General features: G+C 32.3%; 1 protein-coding gene and 1 long non-coding RNA gene across 3 annotated transcripts; both read left to right on the top strand.

The window, feature by feature from the left end:
• Positions 1-223: 223 nt before the first annotated feature.
• Positions 224-3,996, top strand: Pdha (Pyruvate dehydrogenase E1 alpha subunit). 2 transcript variants are annotated; one of them, XM_020948237.2, is made up of 5 exons: positions 224-639; positions 911-979; positions 2,373-2,937; positions 3,008-3,330; positions 3,400-3,996. In XM_020948237.2, exons 1-5 carry the CDS (start codon positions 580-582, stop codon positions 3,580-3,582), a joined length of 1,200 nt encoding a protein of 399 aa, XP_020803896.2. In that variant the 5' UTR covers positions 224-579; the 3' UTR covers positions 3,583-3,996. The 2 variants fall into 2 exon arrangements, with proteins under 2 accessions (XP_020803896.2, XP_086691668.1); XM_086835542.1 differs by having other exon boundaries at positions 785-979.
• Positions 3,997-5,579: 1,583 nt separating this feature from the next.
• On the top strand, positions 5,580-6,648 carry LOC147643199 (uncharacterized). Its single transcript, XR_015272271.1, has 2 exons — positions 5,580-5,750; positions 6,400-6,648. It is a non-coding gene; the product is annotated as an uncharacterized LOC147643199 (long non-coding RNA).
• The last annotated feature ends 3,102 nt before the right edge of the window (positions 6,649-9,750 follow it).

Raw genomic sequence — 9,750 nt, 5'->3', positions numbered from 1 at the left:
AAGACTGAAATATATAATTAATAAAATGATTAAAGCTGGCTTGTTTTTAATAATTTAATTTATTAAAACTATTCATTACGAATTGGCTGTTAATAAAATGGCTTAAAATGGAATAAAGGGAAAAGAGAACTAAAAAGATCGATAAAAGATGTAGTGCTGTAAAATGTTTACAGAAATATACGAATAATTAAAATAATAGTTATGAATTAAACAAAGATATTAACCGAACTTGTTATATTTTAATGTTTACATAAATTTAACAAAAGTAACAGTTTAATTAAAGCTCGTTAAGTTTAAAAACATTCAACCCTTAATCAGATTTAGTATATTTTGCACGGCCATATTGCTGGTATTTACACGCTTATGCCAGCACGGTCACATTATAGTTGTGCAATATAGAAGTTGATAAACTCGCTGCTTTTTTTTTAATTGTTTAACTTACAACGACGCCCGGCGGTGCGACCGAGATAGCAGATAGCGTGTGGCAGCTCCAGCGTGCGATTATTTAAACCATATATATAATATCATAGTTCGATTTAGCCACAGTGCCCTCGATATAACCCTCGATTTTCAGCGAAAATGTTGCGCACTCTGTCACGCGTTAGCGAATTGCCAATTATTGTTAAGCAACTGCAAAAAGTACGTAATCCAGCAACAAATCTCACTCACTAACATTTTTAATTGTTGTCACTAATTTAACAACAACCAAAAAACACACACACTACCAACTATCAACCCAACCAACAACAACAACAACGACCATACATAAAATCAAAACAAATAGCAAGCAATCCCAATCAGCAGCAGCCACAACAGCAACAACGTCAACGGAAAGAGACATAACAACAACAACAACAACAATGGGATGCAACATTGCAGATATTCATCGTCGTTTTTCGGTTTATTCCAGAGTGCAGCACAGGCTGGCGTTTCGAAAACCAACAATTATGCCACGGAAGCCACCGTTAAAGTGAATCGGGTAAGTAAATCTGAATATTATCTACATAACAAATAAAAAAATACCAAAAAGTCTTTTAAAAGGATTACATAATGCGCTTTGCTGCTTTGACAGATAGCAAATGTTAACTTGACGTGCGTGTGTGTGTGTGTGTGTGTGTGTGCGAGCAGGTGCACAGGGTTGCAATTTTGCCGGTCAAGTTAATTTTGAAATGACAAGGTCACGCAGTCGGCGATCTGTTGCCGACATCTCTCATTTTTGTTATTGTTTAATTTTTGCGTGGCCGCCGCGTGACTGTTCACGCACAAAAAACAAATCATATAAAAGTTGTTATCAGCAACACGATCGGTGATTTTCCCTATATCTCAGTCTCTCGCGCTCTCTATCAGTCTGTCTTTCTGTCTGTCTCTACTTTGTTTACGTTAATTCTCACGCCATAAATGTTGCCCTAAAGGAATTTACGGTTATTAATTAAAGCCTAAACATAAATCAGCTGTTTCTGCAGGATTTATAGGATCTATAGGATGATCAGCTGAGTTATTATACCATGTATGGTATTACAATTTTAGTCAAAAGCTTGTAAAGCAGTGAAGGAGTCATTTTCAACCCTATAAATCATATATATTCTTGATCAGCATCATCAGGAGAATCGATCTAGCCATCTTTGAAGGAAACAAAAATTTATAAATTTTTTCATAATATTTTAAGGGGTGAAATCGTAAAAGTTGTCAAAAAAAAAAATTGATAAAAATTTAAATTTTTTAAAATTTTAAATAGAGTATGCAAATTTATTAAACTACTAAAAACTAATATAGAACAGCTTTCCGAATTAAAATAATTACATTTTTCGCTAAGTTATGAGATTTTTAAAATTAGATTTTTCGAAAAAATTGTCATATAGAAATATAAATAAATATGGATTAAATAATGGTACTATAATTTTAGTCAGAAGCTTGTAAAGCAGTGAAGGAGTCATTTCCGACCCTATAAATCATATATATTCTTGATCAGCATCATCAGGAGAATCGATCTAGCCATCTTTGAAAGAAACAAAAATTTATAAATTTTTTCAAATTTTTTTAAGGGGTTTTATCATAAAACTTGTAAAAAAAAATTGGATAAATTTCATCTTCTTTGTAGTTTCAAATTGAGTATGCAGATTTATTAATCTAGTAAAAACTAGAATAGGACAGCTTTCCGATTTAAAATTGGTGTCTTTTTGGCTTTGTTATGAGTTTTTATAAATTTTAATTATTCAAAAAAATTTCCATATCAAAATATCGATAAATACCTTTGATTAGTTTTTTAACAGCTTCAAATAAATTTAAATGAAATTATGAAATCCATTTTATTATTAGATTATTAAATATTTATGAATCTTAATCTAAATTAAATATTTCTCTGCCCTTTTTAGCCCTTCAAGCTGCATCGTTTGGACGAGGGACCTGCCGAGGAAGTGAAACTGACCAAGGATGAGGCCCTTAGGTACTACACACAGATGCAAACGATCCGAAGACTGGAAACGGCTGCCGGCAATCTGTACAAGGAGAAGATCATCCGTGGCTTCTGTCATCTGTACTCTGGCCAGGAGGCCTGTGCTGTTGGCATGAAAGCGGCTATGCGGGATGTGGATAACATTATTTCGGCATACCGTGTCCATGGCTGGACCTACCTGATGGGTGTCTCACCCAACGGTGTGCTGGCCGAGCTGACCGGCGTCCAGGGTGGCTGTGCCCGCGGCAAGGGCGGCTCCATGCACATGTACTCACCGAATTTCTATGGCGGCAACGGTATCGTTGGAGCCCAAGTGCCCCTTGGAACTGGTGTGGGTCTGGCCTGCAAATACAAGGGCAACGGTGGCATGTGCCTGGCCCTGTACGGTGATGGTGCGGCCAATCAGGGTCAAGTGTTTGAGGCCTACAACATGGCATACCTGTGGAAGCTCCCGGTGATCTTTGTCTGCGAGAATAACAATTACGGTGGGTTGGAAGAAGGAAACTTGAAATGAATTGGTTGTTTCTTATTAATATATAAATATTTTTATGACAGCCATGGGCACCAGCACGGAGCGTGCGTCCTGCAACACGGACTATTATACGCGCGGTGATGCCTTGCCCGGTATCTGGGTGGATGGCATGGATGTGCTGGCCGTGCGCAGTGCCACCGAGTTTGCCATTAACTATGTGAACACCGTGGGACCTTTGGTGATGGAGACTAACACATACCGCTACTCTGGTCACTCGATGTCCGATCCCGGCACCTCGTACCGCACCCGTGAGGAGATCCAGGAGGTGCGCCAGAAGCGTGATCCCATTACCTCCTTCAAGGAGCTGTGCATTGAGCTGGGTCTGCTGTCCGCCGATGAGGTCAAGGTGGGTTGGGATTGAAACGAATATCTAAATCATAATATAATATAATAATATTTCTTGTTTTTCCTTAAGGCCATTGATCTGAAGGTGCGCAAGGAGATCGACGAGGCCACTGCCTTTGCCAAGACCGATGCCGAGCTGGGCGTAAGCCATCTCTGGACGGACGTCTACTCCAACTGCCTGGAGAGCAAGCTGCGTGGCACCATCTCCTACAATCTGGATCACATCCAGGAGCGCAAGGGTGTCAATCACTAAACGAATTCGATTCGGGAACTCACACAAAACCCACAACATTAAACACCAAGAAACCCTAAACAAAAAGGCACCTCTACAAAGACAGACCACAGACAGACTTGAGACACACAACAAAGACAAGAACAACAGACCACAGACACCTAGACACAAGCGAAATCTCTAGCTATTAAGCCGAATGTTTAAAAGAAAAAGTATGGAAATGGATGGATAATGAGGAGTATCCCCCACACGTAGTCAACCCAAGAAGCTTAGCTAAACGGAGGAGCACTGTCCAACCACATTGTAGCGTAGCCACAACCACATTAACTCACTGGGGAACTGCATTGGATATTATATTACGAACGTGTTCAATAATGGATAAAGCGAGGTGTAAATTGTTGAAAATATATAAAAATACCTATAAAAATTAACAAACTAATTGGAGTTCTTTGTTGTATTTTTAAAAGTATGTATATTTGATTATGATTTAAGTTTATATTCTGGAAGATCCTTTGTAAGTTGTACATTATTTTCCATCTCTTTCTGTTTTAAGATTTGCTTTTGCTTTCTCCCTCTAGTTCACAAGATATACCTGTCGTTTTGGAGGATATAAGCTAGAAGGTTGTCGTGGTAGCAGAAAAGGAGGTGGAGCTAAAGGATTTCCATATGAATCCAAAAAACATAGAGCCCAATATACCCAGCAGCAGCAGCAATGTTAACAAGGCCAAGGTCAAGGACGAGGCTGAGGCTGAACTAACAAGGCAGGAAGTCCAGAGGGAAAAGCTTCAACTTCTGGCCACTACAAGCTCCAAGAATATCCTAAAGAACTAATATCCTTAGCTTAAAATCGATACAAGTGAAAGCTTTCTTTAGTCAAGTCCCAAACAGGTGCAAAAAAATAGAGAATACATTAAAATTATAGTCGCTTTTTATAAATTCATACCTTTTTTTCTAGACATTTTTACGTTTTTATTTATTAAATAAATATATATATTGACAATTTGTTTGTAAAAACAGAAAAATTACTAAGAGACAATTAGGGAATTTATAGAAATAAAAAATAATATAAATATACTTTACATTTTAACGATTTTCTTATCTAGACCAGATTTTTATTAAGATTTCTGTATAGTATGGCTTTTCTTTATATGTATTTTAAATTTGCTATAAAAACGTACGACAATTCACTATTTAAGAAACATTAATTTTAATAGATTTTTTTTTTACAAACAGTTCTTGCTTATATTTTATTTTACGCCTAGAAAAACAATGTCGAATCTTGTGTTGACTGTAAAAAGCTTAGTGAGCTAAAATACAAAGCTTTCTCAAATGATGTCTCCTCAAAATACACAGAAAAAAACACACATATATTTAAATTATATATATATAAATTTTTTTCTAATATAAGATTAAGATAAATATATTTTAACCTGCCTTTTATTGGAAGAATGTAAAGCTTACTAAAAGGCATACCTAAATCATTGGAATTTAGTCTTTATTTATTTATACAAAGTTTGTTTAGGATCTTTTAATTGTTAAATCATTTTCTCTTTGAAATTATTAAGAATTTAAGAAAAGACTTCTACCCAAAGTTGTGTAAATATTATAAAAGCTTTAAAAGGAATATTAAAGTAATTGAATTTAGTTTTTAATATTAAATTAAATCCAGCATTAAATTCTAAACTATATATATTATATTAATATTTAATATATATATTTTTTTCTTGTGTACTAAAAGCTCTCCCACAGCCACCTGTAAGAGGTCTCTCCTCATTCTCATCCGCGCTAATCGAGCTGATCGGCGAAGATATAGACGAAGCTCTGTTCATTTATCATTCGGTTAAATGGCGACTGTGGTATTATCCGATATATGTGAGTGTGTGTGATGATAATGATGATGATGATGAACAGGATGATGATGATGGGGATGATGATGATGATGATTCTGAGGGGCCCACGCGCACCACACGCCCGTGTGTCGCGTTAAAGTGTATATAGCATATATCCAACGATCCGATATACTGCCGTGTATCCCATGGTGGCTTCAGTCTCCTCGCGATGCTCTGGCGTTGATCTTCGCCGATCTTTCCGAATCGAAAACGATCTGAGCCCGATCTTCGCGTGAATTCGGAAAAACTCTCCATTCGGGGCATCTCTTCTCTCTCTTTACGAATTTATTTATTTATCAAGTGTGTGCGAGTGTTTTATAATTAATATAAATATATAAGTATTTTTTTTTTAATTATTTTTATTTGATGTGAAGTGAAAGATATAAAAGAAATGCATTAAATAAACCACTTTAGACCTGGAATTTATTTATCAAAATATTAACATGTGAAAAATCAATCAAATAATAAAACAAACAGAAAATAAAACGATGAATATAAATTAAATTATTAACTGAAAGCAACTGAATCAAAGCAATATAAATTTTTAAAATCAAATTTTATTAACATTTGCTTTTAGGCCTTTATTTATTTTATATATTAGATTTAATTCCAATGATTCCTTTAATTATTTTATACTTTTTGTAAAGATTTTTATTAGAAAAACGCCTCAAACGATTTTCCACAATTTTCCATTGGTTTTTTTCTCCAATTTTATATTTATCTATTTTTTGTTGTTATTATTTGTGTTTTATTTAAGTTTTTATTGTATTTGCCGCTTTGTTTGGTTTCATGCTGGGACATACTTAGCCACACATGAAAATTCTTGAGAGCATTTTCTCTTTTGCTTTTTAAGTTTTTCTTTCATTTTCTTTTATTTGAATTTGGTTTTTTTTTGGCACAAAAATAGTGCAAAATATTTGTCATGACATTTTCTCTGCCTATTTCTCAGTTTGTTTTAAATTGTTGACAATTGTGATAAATCATATGAAAAGAAACTGAAAATGACTGCAAAAATGTGGCAAATTTTTAAATGAAAAATCATAAAAAATTTAAATATAAATATAAATATTTGAATTTAAAAATTAATACTCAACGGGCTAAGGAGGATTGTTAATTATGGATATCCTGGAATGAATAAAAAAATAGATAAATATATGTATTAAAAAAAATAAATAACAACCACAAAACAACTAAAAAACACTAAAACAGATCGAGGATATTATTGAAGGTATGAATTTAATTTTTGATTTATTTAAATATTGTTTAGTTTAATAAAATAACTATTTTAGTTTTAAATAGTTCCTTTTGTATATTTAAATAAAATAGATATTTTATATTTATAAACATATTCTTTTTTTAATTTAAATAATATAATATAAGATTTTAAAACATTTCGCTACTTATTTGATTATTTGTTTCTATATGTTAATGTTTCTTTTATTAAATTTAATTTTAGATATTTCATAATATTCTCTAATAATTATTTATATACAGTAAAATCTTTCTCAATTTACCATATAATAATTAAATTTATTTTTGGATATATTAAAATATTCTTCAATTTATTTGATTAAAATAATAATTTATATATGGTAAAATTCTTCCTCAATTTTTTAAATAACTATTTTTTAATTATAAATAATAAATTTACGTTTTAAAAGCTTGCCAAAATTATTTAATTCCAATATTAATTGTAGTTTTCGGAATTTGGGGGAGTTTAATGAATTTTTTTTTTAATTGAATTGAATTGAATTATTTAAAATATTAAATAATAAAAAATTAGAAAGATATTGACAAAGATCACTGCTCTTCCTCAGTACCTAAAATAAAGTTAAAAGGTTTAATATTAATTAATTATTAAACTCCGCTTAAAAATTTATTAAAATAACTCTGTTCAGTTCATTGTTATTTTAAATAATTGTTATTTAACTCATAATCATGTTTTTATTTCTTTAAATTTATATTTATTATTATTTTCGCTTATTGTGTTTGTGTGAGACTCCCGTTGAGAGCTGATCAAATACACTCAAAAATCAATTGAATCGTTTTCTTTTTCTTTTTTTGCTTCAACGCTCTTCAAGTGACACACTTGAGCTGAAATTTGTATCTTGAGAGATCATTCAGGAGCAGCAATTTCGCAAAAAAAAAAGAAGAAATATATGCACATACGTTCGTACGTATTTATATAGACAGGTATATAGAGATGATGATCCAGGGCCAAGTCGAGTGGCATTTTTTGTTCAGTATTTCCGCTACATTTGCATAGACGACCGGCAAAGACAACGACGACGACGACGACGATGGTTAGGTGTAAGGTGAACTGAGAGAATGGTGAATCCCAAATATTGACCAGCGATCATCATTACAATTTCAATTTAAAATTCCACTTTCAATTTAAATTTAAATTCCATCTGCGATCTCCTCCAGAGTGTGGCCACATGTGAGCCCATGGCACACATGGCGTATACTCAACGCGCAAATTGCGCCAGACAGACAGCCAGCAAAGAAGCTAATCCCGCATCTAATAAATATAATCAAAATTGCTGGCTCCCCGTCTTCAAGTCACCAATTGAATAATTGAACAATCTAACGCTTTGCCGGGGTCGTCTTTTTTTCATTTTTTTTTCTTTTATTATTTTATTTTTGGTTTCTTCACTTTTGCTTAAAAAGAAGATCTATTCATGCGGAAGAATGTGGTGTTTCTGCTTGATCTTGGAATGTAGATCAAGGTGTAGATTGAGGCCCAGTTTTTTGCTGATTTTTAGAAATTTTAAATGAAATAATTAAGCCGAAGATTAAATAAAAAAAATAGTTAAATTTATTTTGTTGTTTTTTAATAAAAGTACATACATTTTCATATACATGTAAATTTATAAAAACAAGACTGCTGCGTTTTGGAATTTCCAGGGTACCTGTGTTATGCATAGGGTTAGTGTGACCAGAGTGTCTGCACATTAAAATTGTGATATTATTAAGAGCAAGGTCGCACTGTTTTAGAATTTTAAGCTTCAGCTTATTCACGAACCTGTTCAGAAAAAAGGAATACAATATATGTGAAAACTTCTGTGCCAAAATTTTGATAAAATTATTCAAATATTAATCTAACAAATTTTAATATTTAAAAAAAAGGAAAAAGTAGGAGAATTCTTTCTACAAAAAAGAAAAAGCTTATAATTATGGAATTGTTTTAAAAATATATATAACCATTATTTAAAGCTTAAAACCCTACAAAAAATATTTTAAGCCTTACTTCTTTTGTAATCTCTATAATGCCAATGCTTTTCTTCTATTCTAATGTTTGCAATGTTTATTTTCCATTCTTTATCAATTTTCCCCGCTCATCTTGATTGGACACTATTTTCCCTACTCAACAAAACTGATGACGCGACCTTGAATTAAAATAGATTTTTATGCGCAACATTTCTATATAGTATATATATTTATTTATTTTTGTTTTTGTTGGACCCAAAAACGCCGCACGTCACCGAAAATTTGAAATATTTTTCCTATGAATTTTGCTTTGGTTTTTCTTTAACCCCTTGGTAGACCACTCCCCCCACTTAACCCCCTAAAGCTATCAGTTTGGATATCGAGGAAATTGAGATAAGATCATTGAATTCAAGTGGAAATGCATTTGCATTCCTCGCCAGCAGAAGGCGAGCATTTAAATCAAATGAGGCAGCCAGAAAATTGAAATTAAAAATTCGAATTGCATGTGGCGAAAAAAGGGGGCTAAAAATTAATAATAATAATTATAATAGTGCGAGAAAGATGCAGCCACTGAAACATTTGTTTTTGCATTTGTGCAATACAACAATTTAAATGCCTGCATTTTTTTTTTTTTCTTATTTTTTCGAGGTCAAAATTCCCTCTCTTGTAAGTGGAAAAAATAATGGCTGTGCACTAGCCATAAATTTTATATGGATTTTTAATTTGAAACTTGTTTGGAAAGCGGAAAACAAAACTCATCAGGGGAAATCCATCTCTAAAAATATACATTTCATCACTAAAAACTATAATTATAATTAGCTAAGTTATATTTGGGGTTTTAGTATACATTTTTAATTGCATTTTTTTTAAGGGAAATCAAAGTGCATTTATTTTATTTATATTTATATATAAATAAATAAATAAATAATTTTTTATATGGTTTTTTAATTTGAAACTTGTTTGGCAAGCGAAAAACAAAACTCATCAGAGGAAATCCCTCTATAAAAATATACATTTCATCACTGAAAACTATAATTATAATTAGTTAAGTTAATTTTCGGCTTTTAGTATGCATATTTTAAGAGAAATC

The sequence above is a fragment of the Drosophila serrata genome, unplaced genomic scaffold, assembly GCF_035046125.1.
Source record: "Drosophila serrata isolate PLE 108 unplaced genomic scaffold, ASM3504612v1 contig_276, whole genome shotgun sequence".
NCBI lineage: Eukaryota > Metazoa > Arthropoda > Insecta > Diptera > Drosophilidae > Drosophila > Drosophila serrata.
Note: the sequence above shows the minus strand (reverse complement) of the source record. Positions and strands in the feature narration are given on the sequence as shown.